This window comes from Sphaeramia orbicularis, chromosome 14, assembly GCF_902148855.1.
Source record: "Sphaeramia orbicularis chromosome 14, fSphaOr1.1, whole genome shotgun sequence".
NCBI classification, from domain to species: Eukaryota; Metazoa; Chordata; class Actinopteri; order Kurtiformes; family Apogonidae; genus Sphaeramia; species Sphaeramia orbicularis.
Window position 1 is genome coordinate 51,742,773 of NC_043970.1, and position 19,960 is coordinate 51,762,732.

General features: G+C 32.8%; 1 protein-coding gene across 1 annotated transcript in view; it reads right to left on the reverse strand.

The window, feature by feature from the left end:
* Positions 1–6,072: 6,072 nt before the first annotated feature.
* The window catches only part of slc37a4b (solute carrier family 37 member 4b), a 31,244-nt gene continuing 17,356 nt past the window's right edge, over positions 6,073–19,960 (reverse strand). The window contains exons 5-10 of the mRNA XM_030153392.1: positions 11,066–11,218; positions 8,714–8,799; positions 8,522–8,635; positions 8,374–8,436; positions 6,430–6,568; positions 6,073–6,343 (exon numbers count right to left, since the gene is read on the reverse strand). Of these exons, the coding sequence (XP_030009252.1) occupies positions 6,177–6,343; positions 6,430–6,568; positions 8,374–8,436; positions 8,522–8,635; positions 8,714–8,799; positions 11,066–11,218 (722 nt within the window). The 3' untranslated portion in view covers positions 6,073–6,176. The remainder of the gene's footprint in view (positions 6,344–6,429; positions 6,569–8,373; positions 8,437–8,521; positions 8,636–8,713; positions 8,800–11,065; positions 11,219–19,960) is intronic.

Genomic DNA, 19,960 nt, shown 5'->3' on the forward strand with positions numbered 1-19,960 from the left:
TTTTCCTGATTTCTGTGACTGATGTTCCAAAAAAAAGCTTATTCATTATTATTTTATCAGTAAAAATGTAAATATTGTGTCATTTCCTGACGTATTTGTGTAAATCTGGATCCTGAGGAGACGTGAAATGTACTTTTTGGTTCTAAAATGTTGCAAAAAGTGTAGAGTTGTGTTCACAAATTCAGGGTTGAAGCTGAAAATGGGTTCACAAAGCTGATTTTTTTTAAAGTAAAATATATAATATGTGCATTTATTTTGACCAAATAGAAGAAAAATTTTTAAAAGAGGTGATAAATGATATTGACCAAGATATAGATCGTAAAAAAAAAAAAAAAAAAAAAAAAAAAAAAAAAAAAAACATAAAATGAAGTTAAAGGTTTTTGGTTTGGGTCCATATTGTTGTTAAACTTCCATCTGTAGGTTGAAAACTTTGTGAATCTTTGCTCTAAAGCGTCTGTTTCATCCACTTTTCACAAACCAGACAAAAACTCACCACACTGACAAACCAGACACCAGACCAGGATGTAAACTTCACATTTATTCCATGGTTTTAACCCTTTCCAGTTTTGTTTTCCTACATGTTACTGATCTTCATGTTAACACTAATATTCTTGCGGCAGTGACAAAAAACATCTGTTTTGATCTAAATTCATCTGTAAAAATCTCCGAGCCCAGATGTGAGATGATGTCAGTGCATCTACGTGTCTGCGTCTATAAAAATAACACACTATTAGATCATCTGTCAAACTAGACGTCTTTTTTTTTTTTTTTTTTTTTTTTTTTACATTTTTACAAGTGAATGAGGTAAAGTTATGGGGTTAAAGATGGAAGGATGTTTGTGCAAATGTCCAGACCTTAAACAGTCTAAACCAGGGGGGGGCAAACATAAGGCCCGTGGACCAAAACGGGTCCGCCAGAACGTACAATCTGGGCCTTCAGTGCAAAAACTACACTGAAGATAGAACAGTCAAAGGGCACAGGTGTCAAACAAAACCAGCCAAAGAGTCCAGTCTGGTCCATGGGAGGAATTTAGGACAAAAATGGCACTGGAGATATTAAAGGTGCAGGAGATTTGAACTAATTTTTCCTCAAATCTGTCAAACCTCAGTATCATGAATCTGTAAGTCTGTCTATGATTATTTACCTGAATCTCTTGCATTACAGTGAACAGTTTCTTGGTTCCATCCACCACAAACAAACCATGTGTTTACAAACAGAGTCGGGAGGGAACTCGGGCATCTGAGGAATTTTGTCGTGACGTGCATTGTGGGAAGCGGAGTTTCGCGCAGCCGCCTGGCAGCAGCAGTGCAACCATATGATAATATATGGCTGCAGCAAACCAAGGTTATTATCGTTAACGAAAACTAACGAAATGACGAAAACTAGAATTGAAAAACATTCTGGTTAACTGAAATAAATAAAAACTATAATTAAAAGAAAAAAACGATAACTAACTGAAACTGTATTGTGTGCTTACAAAACTAAAACGAATAAAAATTATGGATAAAATTCCCTTCGTTTTCGTCTTTGTCAACGAAAGATTGATACGAAAGCGATTTATTTCACTCTAGCAATTGTAGCTGCTGGCACCACATGATATTTAATGGTCCGTCACTTGTGTTCACTTGTGGTTTCCAGTCGTCTTCTGGTCCCCACTCTACCTGGAAACATGGAGACTAAAGTTGGGAGAAAGCAGCAGAGTCCTGTCTGGGATTTATTTGAATACGACGACAGAGAAGAAGAGAAAAGAGACGACAAAACTAGAATTAATACCAAAACTAAACTAAAACTAAGCATTTAGAAAAAAAAAGAAAACTAATAAAAACTAGCCAACCTGCTCTAAAAACAAATTAAAACTAACTGAATTAGAGAAAAAAAAGTCCAAACTAAATAAAACTAAACTATAATGAAAAATCCAAAACTATTCTAACCTTGGAACAAACACGACATGTAAACGGCTGAAACATGTAAACGGAGCAAGTGGAGCTCCGCCTGGCAGCGGCAGCCGCAACAAACACGACGCGTAAACGGCTGTGCAAGCCTCCGCTTCCCACGATGCACGTCGTGACAAAATTCCAAAGATGATTTGTTGCGGCTGCCGTTGCCAGGTGGAACTCCGCTTACTCCATTTCCACATTTCAGCCGTTTACATGCCGTGTTTGTTGCAGCCATATAATATGATATGGTTGCGCTGCTGCTGCCAGGCGGCTGCGCGAACCTCCGCTTCCCACAATGCACATCATGACAAAATTCTTAAGTTCCCTCCCGACTCTGTTTGTAAACACATGGTTTGTTTCTGGCGGATGGAACTAAGAAACTGTTCACCGTGAGGAAGAGATTCAGGTGAGTAATGACAGACAAACTTAGATTCATGATCCTGAGGAGACGACTGAGGTTCGACAGATGTGAGGAGAAACTGGGGATGAAAGTCACCCGCACCTTTAACAATCAGTGCAGTCCAAACCATTTTAATTCTGGTTCCACATACAGACCAGTTCAATCTCAAATGGGTCAGACCAGTAAAACACTACCAGGATAACCTATAAACCACAGGTATCAAACATGCGGCCCGTGGTCCAAAACCGGCCCTCCAAAGGGTCCGATCCGACCTGCAGCAGGAATTTACAAAGTACAAAAATTACACTGATATTAACAGTTAAGGATGTTGAACCGGTTTTAGTTCAGGGGTCACATGATCGACAGTAAAATAATAGAATAATAACCCTTTAACAATAAAATGTGGACAAAATGAAAATTAAGTGTAATTTTACCAATATTCTGCCTGTTCGTAAATGTTTTGTGCATTTGTAGATCCACTGTGATCTGTGCGTTGTGTTAATGATAACCTGCGACATAATAGTGATGAAACTGCACTTATTTTTATTAAGAAATTTTAGGTGATTCCCATTTTCCTCATGTAATTTTTACTTTTTTTCACACTAAAACAAAAAGTAAAATTTGGATTATTACACTGGGTTACAGAAAAATGTTTTTTGCAAGTTGTCTAGGTTTTTTCAACTGAATTCGGACCATTTTCCACCGCTAAATCCAAAAATGACATCTGTTTTTCTCAATCAAGTCAGGTTTTTTTTGCTAATTTGATTTTGAAAAATTTGATCTTCTCACAAAATATAATAATTAATACCAAAATAAGATTGGTAAGCACACTTTATGAAACTTGTGACTTGATTCCTGTTAGGTACAATGGTGTATTCACTGCAGATGGAGCAGAATACATCAGGCTTATTTTTGCAAGATCTTCTAGTCGAAGCCATTTCATTCACCTGTAATATTAAAAAAAACATTAATCATAAATTGGCACAAGTAAAATCTTCAGAACTCGTTTATTGCAAAAAACATGAAAGAATTTTGTATCATATGATGTGAAAATGCCCATAAATGTAAGCAAAAATGTTCAAAAGCCAATATGTAGCATAGTTCAGAAAGTTGACCTGATTGAGCAAAATGAATGTGATTTTTGGATTCAGCACCAAAATGATCCTAAATCAGCTCAAAAAACTGAAACAGTAAATTTGTTGTTGACCAGTGTTATTCATAGGTTATTCTTTTGCTGGTCTGACCCACTTTCGATCCTACCGGTCTGAATGTGGAACCTGAACTAACACCGGTTCCACATCCCTGGTCTAGATCGAACTCGTTGGCAAACATTCAAGTGACGTTTAACTCAAACAAATCCACTTCTACGTTACATTTTCATGTCGCCGTCATTAGCCTTTTAGCTTTAAAAAGAAACTTTCATACGTCATTAAGTGAAATGTGAGGCTTTTTAGGGAATCGGACGTGTTCGGTAAATGACGTGCGTTTGTGCGGTTGAATGGAAATAAACGTCTTAAGACCATTAAAGGTGAATAAATGACCCCGCCCACCCCGAGCACCTGCTACCGACCATATTCACACGGCCCGCATTTGACACCAACGACTGATCTGGATGTTTTTTTCCATCTTTGGGTAAAAATCCTTTCATTACCTTCAATATAATTGTAATTCAGTCGTTTTTGTATATATAGGGTTTAAATTAATGACTGATCACTGATGGAATGAGGTGAGAGCTGCAAAAGTGAGAAGTTTATTCATAAATACTGTGTTTTTTTTCTGATTTTGGCTCCAGTTGCTTTAACCATGAGCTGATACTGACGCCAACCGGCAGAAATGAAAGAAACATGAGCTTTTCTACCCTTAAATGTGGCGTCGCCGTGTGAATCTGATCCATGTTTTTTTGTTTTTTTTTTTTTACATCTGTGTTGACACTGGCCTCATTTTGGATTAATGGTCTGTATGGTCACATTGAATCTACACTATATGGACAAAAGTATATGGACACGTTGAATTCAGGTGGGTTTTTTTTTTTCTAACAGGGGTCTGGGATACAAAACAAAAATGACTAATGTCATAATATGGTTTTATATTGGGATAAATATCATTGCATTGGTTAGTTTGGCTTAAATTGTTTCTAAAATGACTCAGAGATGGTTTTTACTTAATTTCTCTCAACATTGATTTGTTTTTTTTTTTTATCCATGACTATGATTTTAAATGTTCTACCACTAAATTTCTAAAATATTTTTCCTGCTCTGACTGTAAATAATAATTTTCTACCACAAATAACCATCTACTTTCTTTACATCTCACTGAGGAAGAAAGTTTGATGTTATGGGATAAATATCATTGCATTTGTTAGTTTGGTTTAAATTGTTATATTTGTTTCCAAAATGCCTCAGAGATGGATTTTACTTAATTTCTCTCAACATTAATTCTGTTTTTTTTTTTTAATCTGTGACTGTGATTTTAAATGTTCTACCTCTGAATTTCTCAAATATTTTTCATGCACTGACTGTAAATAATACATGTCCTTAGCACATATATATTGGGGCAATTGATATACTGACATCAGCACACATAAAAATAATGACCAATTCTACATCATAATCCACTACATATGTGCTAAATATAAACCATTATAAATACTGTATACGATTGGCTGTAATTTATAATTATATACAGTTTTACTCAGAATTTATACTATATTTGATTATTTCGATTACCGGTATGTTTTTCATGTAACCAACAACTGTATTAGTTTATATAAATTAAACTAAAACACCATAAATAATAACTTTTCGACGAAAATTACTTTTTTGCCTAAATCATCAAATACTCAATTTCTGGTTGCGTTTTTTTAAAGGTTTTTTCTTAATTTCTCTCAACACTGATTTTTTAAAAAATTTTTATCCATGACTATGATTTTAAATGTTCTACCTCTAAATTTCTATAATATTTTTCCTGCTCTGACTGTAAACAAAAATTTTCTACCACAAATAACCATCTACTTTCTTCACATCTCACTGACAAAGAAAAATCTACCATTAAACTTTAAGGAACTATTGATGTTTATAAACTATATAGAGAAAAATATTGGGACACATCATGTCTACAGCTGTAAGATATCCTGTTCATAAGGATTTGAGATAAAAACCTTAACATTTCCTTAAAGTTTAATGGGAGATTTTTCTTCTTCAGTGAGATGTGAAGAAAATTTGGTAAAATGGTTATATGTAGTACGAAATTATTATTTACAGTCAGAGCATGAAAAATATTTTAGAGTTTTAGAGATAGAACATTTAAAATCATAGTCATGGATAAAAAAAATAAAATAAAATAAAAAGAATCAATATCAAACAAATGAAATATTGATGTTTTTATGTCAAATCATCATGAACAGGACATTTTACAGCCGTAGACATGTGTCCCAATATTTATGTCCATATAGTTTATAAACATCAATATTTCCTTAAAGTTTAATGGTAGATTTTTCTTCTTCAGTGAGATGTGAAGAAAGTAGATGTTTAGTTGTGGTAGAAAATTATTATTTACAGTTAGATATATGAGAAATATTTTAGAAATTTAGAGGAAAAACATTTAAAATAATAGATAAAGAAACAAAAAAAAAAATTCAATGTTGAGAGAAATAAGTAAAAACCATCTCTGAGGCATTTTAGAAACAATTTAAACCAAACTAAAAAATGCAATGATATTTATCCCAATATAAAACTATATTATGACATTTATTATTATTGTTTTGTTAGAAAAGAAACACCTGAATTCAACGTGTCCACATACTTTTGTCCACATATTGTATTTATTTGTACCACGATACTTTAGTCCGTTTTCTCTGCGATCCGTCCCATTTTGGTTCGCATGTTTCGAACCAGGAAGAACCCAACGGTGGTGGCGGTCATGATCACCTCGGCTACCCAGAATGCCGTCTCCCAGCTGTGTTTTTTGGCGATGGTGCTGAAGGGAAGCCCCGCCATGAACGCCCCCACTGGAACACAGACCAGACCCGGGTTACCCACATGAACACGTCACCGGTGGAAACGCCACAGTAAACCAATGCTTTCAACATCTCACCGTTCGCCATCAGAGCCACGACGGCGTGAGACATTCCACAGAAGTTTGACGGAGCGCTTTCACTGGCGATCACCCCGAACAAAGCGATTGGTCCGTAAGTAGAGAATCCGAAGACCGCACCGAGAAACAGGATCCAGAGCTGTTCACGACAAAAAGTGAACCAGGTGAAAACTGAACAGATCTACGGCTGTAAAATAACCTCTGAACCTGATGGAATTAACCCTCCGGTATCCACGTGAACCTTTTAGGCACACTTTGTTTTAAAAAACTTCATATTATTTTTCACAATTTAAATAAGGTTAGAATTCAAAAGTTGTTCATTTTTCCATGATCTTTAAAATTCTGTCCACCAACTAAAATGTGCACATTGTAAACAAAAGAAAATGACCAGACTAGCATCTGTCTGCCAAGTGTGCCTAAAACGCACTATTTCTAACATTTGATCTGTATGATTAGGGCTGACCTGGATTTACAAAATAAAATCAAATTAGAGCAGAAAAATAAATCAATATATAATATTTAATAGTTTGATTTATAGGTGTGCATTTTACGCACACTTGGTGACAGATGCTTGTATTTTTGAACCAGAGGTGTTTTCTGTCAGACTGCAGTGGAAGCTCAGCTTGTCCTAAAATGACTCAAATTCAATGGTTAAATCTGTTCAGTTATGTTTTCATTTCATTGACTCCAAATGCGTTAGAACACGTTCATCTCACAGACGAGTTCGTTCAGAATCAGTTTTATCCCAAATCACAGACTGGATGTTGTTCACTTCTCCTCCATTCCCGTGTCTCTGCTCAGTGCATTTGTCCGTAGACGCTCAGCGTCCATGCACTTCAATGGGACTGAGTGGAACTGGTTTTTTCATTGCCTCAAAACTGGACGGTAATTGGATAACCACCATGATGTTGTCCCGCCCCCGGACGCCCAGCGTCTCTGGGGGTGAATGGAGCTGTGGGCGGAGCTCCACCACTACGAAATGACTTGTTCATTTCTTGTACTGTAAATAAAACTCAATCATTGTACTTCCTTGTTTCAATTTAACATAATTTCACGTTTTCTTGTTTACTTGGTACAATACGACCATTTTCTTAAAAAGGAACAGAGGTCCGAATTTATGTTTAAATAACTTGACTTTTTTTTATGTAAGCCGACAATGAGCCTCTCCTGTCTGAAAGACAAGCAGCCACCACTGTTTTGAACATTTGACCTAGTGCCAAAAATAATAATGCAAATTAACCAATGTCGCTGTTAATCATTAACATATGCCAGGATGCAAAAATCAAATAATATGTGATCCACTTTTTATGTAGTATACTGAAAAAAAATATTTTTTTTGTGTTTTTTGCCTCCAAAAAAAAGGTTTGTTTACATTACAAACATGGCATTTAAAGGGTTAAAAACTGTGACAGTTATTGAGTATTTGGTATTTTTATTTACAGCTCAAGTTGATGAAATAGAAAAAAGTGTAAAAAAATTAAAAATAAACTGTATGAAATTGACATTATTCCACAAGTGTGTGAAAAAGGCCCACTTGGTGCTTAGTGAGGGCCTTGCTGGACGGGATACCAGAGGGTTAATGTCAGTTTTCTCTGCTTTTTGTCTCATTTTGACATTAACCCTTTCATGCAGGACGTCCACTTCCCAAAGGGTCCAAAGGCAATATTCTGCAAACCACATAAACAAGAATACAAAATTGCAAAAAGTAAAATAAGAAAAAAAGAATAAATTATTTTACAAGAAGAAAAGTAGAATAAAACAAAAAAACAGACACAATGTCAAAATCATATTGGGCTGAATGTGGAACCTGAACTAAAATGAGTTTGACAGGTTTTATTCTGTCTTTTCAGTTTCTTCAGATAAGATTCTGCACCTACAGCTTCATCACCACAGAATATTTACCACACCACACTTAGAGATCCTCTTTGTTTTGTCAGTAAATACCTCTTTTTCCGACACACCGATGAGGGCGGAGACAGGGTGGAGGGCTTGGACCCAGAGCGCGTCCTGAAAACATAAAACCAGTCGTTATGGGATGACGTTTCCAGCGTTTCCCTGGGCGACAGATGGTCCCGTGGGTGTAAAGCGGTACCTGTGGGATGTCAGGTGTGATGGTGACTCTGAACAGGTACATGGACACGCACATCCCCGTCATCATCAGGAGGAGCAGGCCGTGGCGGGGGTTGCCGTGGGTTCCCAGGCCGTGCTGCGGGAAGTCAAACGGCGGGCTCGGTTACACTGATCCGCCACAGATCGTATCGGGTTACTCGTGTCGGTTTCTTACCCGAGCGACGGCCCTGTCGGAGAAGAAACCCGAGGCCAGGCTGCCCACGAAGCCCCCCACCTCCAGGGCGCTCATGTACGTACTGCCTTTGGGAACAGCCTTCATGTCAGTACAGATCATCTCACCAACACGTGTGAGAGTTTTAAGACTAAAATCAAACACTTAACGTACAAACTCAGCATAAGTGGAAACTGTGTCCCATCCGTCTGTCAATCACTGATAAATTCTGATCATAGTAACGATCAACTGTGGCTCAAATTTTATTGAAAAACTAGTCAACCCAATCACTCAACACGATACATACAGGGTGGGGAAGCAAAATGTACAGTGAACATTTAGTTGTTTTTTCTCAGCAGGCACTACGTCAGTTGTTTTGAAACCAAACATATACTGATGTCATAATCATACCTAACACTATTATCCATACCTTTTCACAAACTTTTGCCCATATGAGTAATCAGGAAAGCAAACGTCAAAGAGTGTGTGATTTCCTGAATGCACTCGTCACACCAAAGGAGATTTTGCGATAAATCTGTCATTTCTGCGGTTCAGAACAGCATCGACAGTGAAGATCTTTTCATCTGATAAGATCGTTACAATGGAGGACTTTTTCTTGAACCATGTAATAATTTTCTTGCACCTTTCCAATCTCTTTTCCTTCATAGCTGTTGTCAACAAGTGTTTCGGTGTTCTTGTGTAAGATTTTAACTTCAAATCATATTTTACTGCATTTCTAACGGTCTTGTTGTCTACCTCAAGTTCAACTGCCATTTTTCTCATGGATTTGGTTGGATCCTTTAGGATTTTGGATTTGAGAGCTTTAATAACAGCTTTTGTACGTTTTTTGTTGCTTTCTCCACTTCCAGACTTTCTGGTAATAGTTTTGCTCATAGTCATTCTCTTCTTTCCATTATAAACAGTCTTTATGGACACTCCAACTATTTTTGAAATCTCCTTTGGTGTGACGAGTGCATTCAGCAAATCACACACTCTTTGACGTTTGCTTTCCTGATTACTCATATGGGCAAAAGTTTCTGAAAAGGTATGGATAATAGTGTTAGGTATGATTATGACATCAATATATGTTTGGTTTCAAAACAACTGACGTAGTGTCTGCTGAGAAAAAACAACTAAATGTTCAGTGTAAAATTTGCTTCCCCACCCTGTATATGTGTAATAACACTTAATCATATACCTTGAAAACATCAGCAAACCGGCACTTTTGTCATTTATTTTTCAATTAATCTTATTAAAATACGTAGCATTTAGCACATTTAATCTCTGAAGTAAATCATTTCTAAAAAATTGTAGACCAGTGTAACGGACGAAGAATGGCAAAACATCTGCCAATTTCAATGGGAAAGTACAAAGTCTCATTTATGCAAAAACTTCTGTTGGAAAAATATAACTTGTTTTTTTATTACCCCTAGCCATAAGTCACTCTACACAAATGGGAATTCACAGTGCTGGAGGAATTGTAGCAGCCACACTGCACATCATTTCCACATATTCTGGGAATGCCCAAAAATGAACCATTATTGGAAAGAAATTTATGAAGCCATAGAAATCCTTCTTAATATCTATTTACCTTTTGATTTCAAAACCATGTATTTGGGATGCATTTCTCCAGAGGTCAAGAACATAAACAGATACCTTTTCGGTATATTACTAGCTGCAGGAAAAAAAGCAATAACTAAACGACGGATGACACAAGAAGAACCGACAATAAATAATTGGATCGACATAAATATGGGAATTTATGGGATGGAAAGAATAACCTTTACTGTAAATCTGAAGATGGATGTTTTTGTGTGACACTGGGAGGGATGGGTGAGATATGTGAAGCCTTTGAGATGAACGCATGAATATGAACCCAAAATCATCTGAAGGAAATGAAAATTTAAATTTGTTGATTCCTGATTAGACCTCTGACTTTATTTTGATAATTATTTTATTCAATTGTATTTTATTTTATGATGTTCTTTATTAATATTGTTCTCTTAAGTTTGAAAATGTTGCTCATTCTGGAGAAAATAAGAATTTTTGTATGAAAATGGTGGAAATGTTTAATCAGATTTTGAATAATAAAGTTGTAAAAAAAACAAAAAACAAAAACAGTTCAGGACCACGCCTTTAAACTGGATTTTCTTCTTCTCTTTGAACAGAAACGTGCCCTGAAATGGTGTCAGGACTGAAGGGGCACATGTCCGCCATCTGTTGGTGGGAGGTGGTAACTACATTTGGTAACTATCTGGAGTTATGGTCTGTTTTATTCAGTTCTGATGCTTTTCGCAGTATTGCAAAGTTGGTGCTTAAAGGCTTAATGAGGCTGTGGTGCGTTCAGGTGCATACCCATGAGCGCGGTCTGGCCTTTCTCCTGCATCAGGAACAGCTGACCCCAGTCGGTGGCGGCCGTCTTCACCCCGAACACCACCAGGTATCCAAGCGACAGCACCCACAGGAACGGGGACAGCAGGAACTCCGTCAGGGTGCTTTCACTGTTCCCTGGGAAAACGTATACACACAGAGGGACGTTCAAACGTAAACAACAACGTAGTTTAACGGACTAGTTCAGGTGGAAGTGGAGAGAGAGAGAGAGAGAGAGAGAGAGAGAGAGAGAGAGAGAGAGAGAGAGAGAGAGAGAGAGAGAGAGATGTGGTTTTACTGTTTTCATCGTGATCTGATTTAAAGACGTATGTGTGTTTAAGGCCAATGGAGCTGAACAGAATAGAACAAAATAACATAGAACAGAATAGTATAGAACAGAATAAAATAAAATAGAACAAAATAACGTACAACAGAATAGTATACAACAGAATAAAATAGAATAGAATAAAATAAAATAGAACAGAATAGTATAGAACAGAATAAAATAGAATGGAACAAAATAAAATAGAAAAATATAAAATAGAATAGAACAGTATAGAACAGAATAGTATAGAACAGAATAAAATAGAATAGAATAAAATAGAATAGAACAAAATAAAATAGAACAGAACAGCATAGAATAGAATAAAAAAATAGCATAGAACAGAATACAACAGAATAAAATACAATAGTATAGGACAGAATTAAATAGAATAGAACAGAATAAAATAGAATAGAACAAAATAAAATAGTATAGAACAGAATAAAATAGAATAGAACAAAATAAAATAGTATAGAACCGAATAAAATAGAATAGAACAAAATAAAATAGTATAGAACAGAATAAAATAGAATAGAACAAAATAAAATGGAGTAGAACAGAATAGAACAGAATAAAAAAAATAGTTTAGAACAGAAACATCTTTTTACATCTTTTACTTCATGTTTCATTTCATCATTTCCATCTTTTCCTCTGTGTCTCTTTTGTTACATCTTCATCTAATGCTTCTCTTCAACATTTCTCATGGTTTTGTTGAGGTCAATGTCCAGAAACTTTTCCAGAGATGACTTTTCTTCTGTTTTAATTAGGAAAATGCCGCTGTTCATTTTCCTGCACCAATTAAAGACCGAGTAAAAAACAAAACTTCACGACCCATTTTGGTTCCGAACCCTTAGTCTGAAAAATCAGAAAATGGATGATTTAACATAAATCAGTCTCATAAAATCCATCTAAAAGTCTGAAATCATCTTCAGAAAAAATGCATTGAATGTTTGCTTTGAGTTTTTAGTTTGGTTTTCAGTTGAATTTCCGACCACCAGGGGGAGACAGAGCAGTTTGAGTTTCACGTGTGGATGCAGTTCTTCTGTCACAGTCACACATTTGACTCTGTATTATCTGTAAAATCCACCAGACCAGGGTTAAGGTTTGGAGATTCCAGTGAAAACACCAAATAAGGACCAACTCCTGTAAAGTCTGATCAAATATGGAGTTGACATGATGTAATAGATACGGAGAATGTAGAAAACATATTCAGAATGACATTAAAAAACATCCTGTTCCCCTCAGGTTCCAGCTGATGTCATATAGGTTCATCCCAAGGTTCGAATAGTTTTGGATTTTTCATTATAGTTTAGTTTTGACTTTTTTTCTTTAATTCAGTTCATTTTAATTCATTTTTAGAGCAGGTTTCCTAGTTTTTATTAGTTTTCATTTTTTTTCTAAATGCCTAGTTTTAGTTTAGTTTTATTTTTTTATATCTTTTCTCTTCTTCTCTGTCGTCGTATTCAAATAAATCCCAGACAGGACTCTGCTGCTTTCTCCCAACTTTAGTCTCCATGTTTCCAGGTAGAGTGGGGACCAGAAGACGACTGGAAACCACAAGTGAACACAAGTGACGGACCCTTAAATATCCTATGGTGACAGCAGAGAAAATTGCTTGAGGGAAATAAATCGATTTTGTATCAATCCGACATTGACAAAGATTTGTATTTTGTATTTTTCAGTGAAAATCAGATATTTTCATATATTAACTTCACTGATCATGTAGATGTTCATTAAAGCTCAGATTAAAGTTGAGGGTTATTATATTATATAGTACTCATAGAAAACTGAAGAAAAAGGGACTTTTTCAGTAAAATGTATCATTAACTGAACATAAACCAAATTTCTTAATTTAATGTAGAAAAAAATAACATTATATTATGCCTATAAATAATGACAACTGTTTCAGAGCAAGGAAATGACACTAAATTATGAAAATATTTACATTTACAAACTATCCCTTAGTGATAAAATGTGAATAATCTGAACAAATATGAACAACCTGAAATATATAAAGAAAACTAGAAGCACTCAGAGAGCGCAGACCTCCGCCAAGGCTGATCAGTGGCCCCCCCCCGTGGGCCCCCCCATGCCAAGGAGGTTATGTTTTTGCCAGGGTTTGTTTGTTTGTCTGTCCGTTAGTGTGCAACATAACTCAAAAAGTTATGGACAGATTTAGATGAAACTTTCTGGTCTGCGCCCCCCCTGTGGGCCCCCCCACCCCCGATCACCACCAAAATTTAATCATTTCTTCCTTATCCCATTTCCAACAAACCCTGAAAATTTCATCCAAATCTGTCCATAACTTTTTGAGTTATGTTGCACACTAACGGACAGACAAACAGACAAACAAACAAAGAAACCCTGGCAAAAACATAACCTCCTTGGCGGAAGTAATTAAGAGCAATTTTACCAATATTCTGTCTGTTACTAAATGTTGTGTGTCTTTGTAGATCTGATCTGTAATGCACATGTAGAAATGATAAGTTATAAGCATAATATTGTTAAAATTACACTTATTTTCCTTAATAATTTACAGCTTTTTCAGGTTGTTCACTTCTTTTTTGTTTGGACAGTTTCTAAATGTAAAAATTTTACTAATTTAATGTAATTTTTTGCACTAAAACAGAGAAAAATGTGGAGTTGTCATTATTTATAGGTTGTTATGTTGTTATTTTACATTTACTCTAATACTATCCTCTGTATTTTGTATTTTTCAGTGAAAATCAGGTATTTTCATATATTAACTTCACTGATCATGTAGATGTTCATTAAAGTTCAAATTAAAGTTGAGGTTTATTATATCACTAATCAGAAAAAACTGAAGAAAAAGTGACTTTTTCAGTTAAATGTATCATTAACTGAACATAAACCAACTTTCTTGGTTTAATGTGGAAAAAATAACATTATATTATGCCTATGAATAATGACAACTGTTTTAGAGCAAAGAAATAACATTAAATGATGAGAATATTTACATTTACAAACTATCCCTTAGTGATAAAATGTGAATAATCTGAACAAATATGAACAACCTGAAATATATAAAGAAAATTAAGAGCAATTTTACCAATATTCTGTCTGTTACTAAATGTTGTGTGTCTTTGTAGATCTGATCTGTAATGCACATGTAGAAATGATAAGTTATAAGCATAATATTTTTAAAATTACACTTATTTTCCTAAAGAATTTACAGTTTTTTTCAGGTTGTTCACTTCTTTTTTGTTTGGATAGTTTGTAAATGTAAATATTTTCATCATTTAAATGGTATTTTTTGCACTAAAAGAAAGAGAAAACTTTGTAGTTGTCATTATTTATAGGTTATTATGTTATTTATTTATTTACATTTATTCTAATATTATTCTCTGTATTTTGTATTTTTCAGTGAAAATCAGGTATTTTCATATATTAACTTCACTGATCATGTAGATGTTCATTAAAGCTCAGATTAAAGTTGAGGTTTATTATATCATGAATCAGAGAAAACTGAAGAAAAAGTGACTTTTTCAGTAAAATATGTCATTAACTGAACATAAACCAAATTTCTTGGTTCAATGTAGAAAAAAATAACATTATATTATGCCTATAAATAATGACAACTGTTTAAGAGCAAGGAAATGACACTAAATTATGAAAATATTTACATTTACAAACTATCCCTTAGTGATAAAATGTGAATAATCTGAACAAATATGAACAACTTGAAATATATAAAGAAAATTAAGAGCAATTTTACCAATATTCTGTCTGTTACTAAATGTTGTGTGTCTTTGTAGATCTGATCTGTAATGCACATGTAGAAATGATAAGTTATAAGCATAATATTGTTAAAATTACACTTATTTTCCTAAAGAATTTACAGTTTTTTTCAGGTTGTTCACTTCTTTTTTGTTTGGATAGTTTGTAAATGTAAAAAATTTTACTAATTTAATGTAATTTTTTGCACTAAAACAGAGAAAAATGTGGAGTTGTCATTATTTATAGGTTGTTATGTTGTTATTTTACATTTACTCTAATACTATCCTCTGTATTTTGCGTTTTTCAGTGAAAATCAGGTATTGTCATATATTAACTTCACTGATCATGTAGATGTTCATTAAAGTTCAAATTAAAGTTGAGGTTTATTATATCACTAATCAGAAAAAACTGAAGAAAAAGTGACTTTTTCAGTTAAATGTATCATTAACTGAACATAAACCAACTTTCTTGGTTTAATGTGGAAAAAATAACATTATATTATGCCTATGAATAATGACAACTGTTTTAGAGCAAAGAAATAACATTAAATGATGAGAATATTTACATTTACAAACTATCCCTTAGTGATAAAATGTGAATAATCTGAACAAATATGAACAACTTGAAATATATAAAGAAAATTAAGAGCAATTTTACCAATATTCTGTCTGTTACTAAATGTTGTGTGTCTTTGTAGATCTGATCTGTAATGCACATGTAGAAATGATAAGTTATAAGCATAATATTTTTAAAATTGCACTTATTTTCCTAAAGAATTTACAGTTTTTTTCAGGTTGTTCACTTCTTTTTTGTTTGGATAGTTTGTAAATGTAAATATTTTCATCATTTAATGGTATTTTTTGCACTAAAAGAAAGAGAAAACTTTGTAGTTGTCATTATTTATAGGTTATTATGTTATTTATTTATTTACATTTATTCTAATATTATTCTCTGTATTTTGTATTTTTCAGTGAAAAATCAGGTATTTTCATATATTAACTTCACTGATCATGTAGATGTTCATTAAAGCTCAGATTAAAGTTGAGGTTTATTATATTATATAGTAATCATAGAAAACTGAAGAAAAAGTGACTTTTTCAGTAAAATATGTCATTAACTGAACATAAACCAAATTTCTTGGTTTAATGTAGAAAAAAATAACATTATGCCTATAAATAATGACAACTGTTTCAGAGCAAGGAAATGACACTAAATTATGAAAATATTTACATTTACAAACTATCCCTTAGTGATAAAATGTGAATAACCTGAAATATATGAGGAAAGTCAAGTGCTATTTTAACATTATTCTGTCTGTTACTAAATGTTGTGTGTCTTTGTAGATCTGATCTGTAATGCACATGTAGAAATGATAAGTCATATGCATAATATTGTTAAAATTGCACTTGTTTTCCTAAAGAATTTTCAGTTTTTTCAGGTTGTTCACTTCTTTTTTGTTTGGATAGTTTGTAAATGTAAATATTTTCATCATTTAATGGTATTTTTTTTTTTTTTTTGCACTAAAATAAAGAGAAAACTTTATTCATTATTTGTAGGTTATGATGTTATTATTTTACTGGTCTGACCCATTTCAGATCATACTGGGCCGACTGTGGAACCTGAACTACAGGTTCTTTAAACCCATTTCCCATCGTCTCCTGTCGTGGTCAGACTTGAATGAATATGGGATGACGGCAGGTGTTTGTTTTTGGCTTTTTGCAGATTTATGCTTTTTTTCCTGAGTTCCCATGCAGCTCTATTTTCACGCATCCATCTTCTAATGTGTTATTTTCAGCTGCTTCCAACCGACCGTCACGACCGTACCGAGCTTCAAACACTGACTACTGGGTTTTAGATGTTTAAGGATCTGAAGAAGCTCTGATAATGTTCAGCGCTGTGAGACTTTTGGAGCCTTTGTGCACTCGCTGATCGATTTGACAGAGGGATTTAACAGAACGACGGCTCTAAACCCTCATGGACTTAACAGGAATGCACCGCAAAGTCCACCAGGCCCTGAGCGCAGACTCTGTCATCTGTGGAATCATAACACATATATCATACTCTATACCAGGGGTGTCAAACATGTGGCCCGAGGGCCAAATCTGGCCCGCCCAAGGGTCCAGTCCGGCCCCTGGGATGTTTTTGCCAAGTGCAAAAATTCCAGGCTTGAACTGAATTAAGCAAAAAGAAATTTAGCTTGAATTAAGGAAAAAATCTTGAATTAAGCCAAAAAAATCTCAAATTTAGCAAAAAATCTTCAATTAAGTAAAAAAAAAAAATCTTCAATTAAGTCAAAAAAATCTTCAATTAAGCCAAAAAAAATCTCAAATTTAGCAAAAAATCTTGAATTAAGCAAAAAAACTTCAATTAAGTTAAAGAAAATCTTGAATTAAGCAAAAAAAAAACTTCAATTAAATTAAAAAAAAAATTCTTGAATTAAGCCAAAAAAAAGTCTTCAATTAAGTTAAAAAAAAATCTTGAATTAAGCCAAAAAAATCTCAAATTTAGCAAAAAATCTTCAATTAAGTTAAAAAAAAAAAATCTTCAATTAAGTCAAAAAAATCTTCAATTAAACCAAAAAAAATCTCAAATTTAGCAAAAAATCTTGAATTAAGCAAAAAAAATTCAATTAAGTTAAAGAAAATCTTGAATTAAGCAAAAAAAAAACAACCTTCAATTAAGTACAAAAAAATCTTCAATTAAGCCAAAAAAATCTTCAATTAAGTTAAAAAAAAATCTTGAATTAAGCCAAAAAAAAATCTTCAATTGAGTAAAAAAAATCTTGAATTAAGCCAAAAAAAAAAAATCTTCAATTAAGTTAAAAAATCTTCAATTAAGCCAAAAAAAATCTCAAATTTAGCAAAAAATCTTGAATTAAGCAAAAAAACTTCAATTAAGTTAAAGAAAATCTTGAATTAAGCAAAAAAAAACTTCAATTAAATAAAAAAAAAAATTCTTGAATTAAGCCAAAAAAAAGTCTTCAATTAAGTTAAAAAAAAATCTTGAATTAAGCCCAAAAAAAATCTTCAATTAAGTGAAAAAATCTTCAATTAAGCCAAAAAAAAAAAAAAATCTTCAATTACGTAAAAAAAATCTTCAATTAAGCCAAAAAAAATCTCAAATTTAGCAAAAAATGTTGAATTAAGCAAAAAAAAACCTTCAATTAAGTAAAAAAATTCTTGAATTAAGCCAAAAAAATTCTTCAATTAAGTTAAAAAAAAATCTTGAATTAAACAAAAAAAAACCCTTCAATTAAGTACAAAAAAATCTTGAATTAAGCCAAAAAAAAATCTCCAATTAACTAAAAAAAATCTTGAATTAAGCCAAAAAAAATCTTCAATTAAGTTAAAAAAAATCTTCAATTAAGTAAAAAAAAAAACTTCAGTTAAGTAAAAAAATCTTCAATTAAGCCAAAAAAAATCTCAAATTTAGCAAAAAATCTTGAATTAAGACAAAAAAAAAAAAAAATCTTGAATTAAGTAAAAAAAAAATCTTGAATTACGCCAAAAAAAAATCTAGAATGAACACCTAATTTTTTCCCTTCGTTTTAGTGTAAAAAAAAAAAACATTAAATTATGAAAATATTTACATTTACAGACTATCTTGTACCAATAAAATGTGAATAACCTGAACAAATATGAACAACCTGAAATGCCTAAAGAAAATTCAGCAAAATTTTAATAATTTTTCTGCCTGTTACTCAGTGTTTAGTGTCTTTGTAGATCTGACCCATAATGCACATGGACAAATGATAAGTTGAGAAATAATATTGTTAAGTACAGTCAGAGCATGAAAAATATTTGACAAATTCAGAGGTAGAACATTTAAAATCACAGTCACAGATTAAAATAATAATAATAATAATAATAATAATAATAATAATAATAATAATAATAATAATAATAATAATAATAATGTTGAGAGAAATTAAGTAAAAACCATCTCTGAGGCATTTTAGAAATAAATATAACAATTTAAATCATGGCTCTCAAACTCATGTTCTTTCAGGTTCCACATTTAGCTCCATTTCATCTCCAGTGGGTCGGACCAATAAAATAATAACATAATAACCAATAAATAATGACAACTCCAAATTTTTGTCTGTGTTTTAGTGCAAAAAAAACCATTAAATTATGAAAATACTTATTTTTATAAACTATCCAAACAAAAAAGATGTGAATAACCTGAAAAAACTGAAATTTCTTAAGAAAAATAAGTGCAATTTTAACAATATTCTGCCTCAATTTATCACTTATCACATCTTTTTCTACATTAAACCAAGAAACTTGGTTTATGTTTAGTTAATTAAATAATCATTTTACTGAAAAAGTCACTTTTCCTTCAGTTTTCTCTGATTCATGATATAATAAACCTCAACTTTAATCTGAGCTTTAATGAACATCTACATGATCAGTGAAGTTAATATATGAAAATATCTGATTTTCACTGAAAAACACAAAATACAGAGGATAGTATTAGAGTAAATGTAAATAAATAAATAAATAACATAATAACCTATAAATAATGACAACTACAAAGTTTTCTCTTTATTTTAGTGTAAAAAATACCATTAAATGATGAAAATATTTACATTTACAAACTATCCAAACAAAAAAAATGTGAATAACCTGAAAAAAACTGAAATTTCTTAAGGAAAATAAGTGCAATTTTAACAATATTATGCTCATTACTTTTCATTTCTACATGTGCATTCTGGATCAGATCTACAAAGACACACAACATTTAGTAACAGAATAACATTAAAATTGCTCTTAATTTTCTTTATATATTTCAGGTTGTTCACATTTGTTCAGGTTATT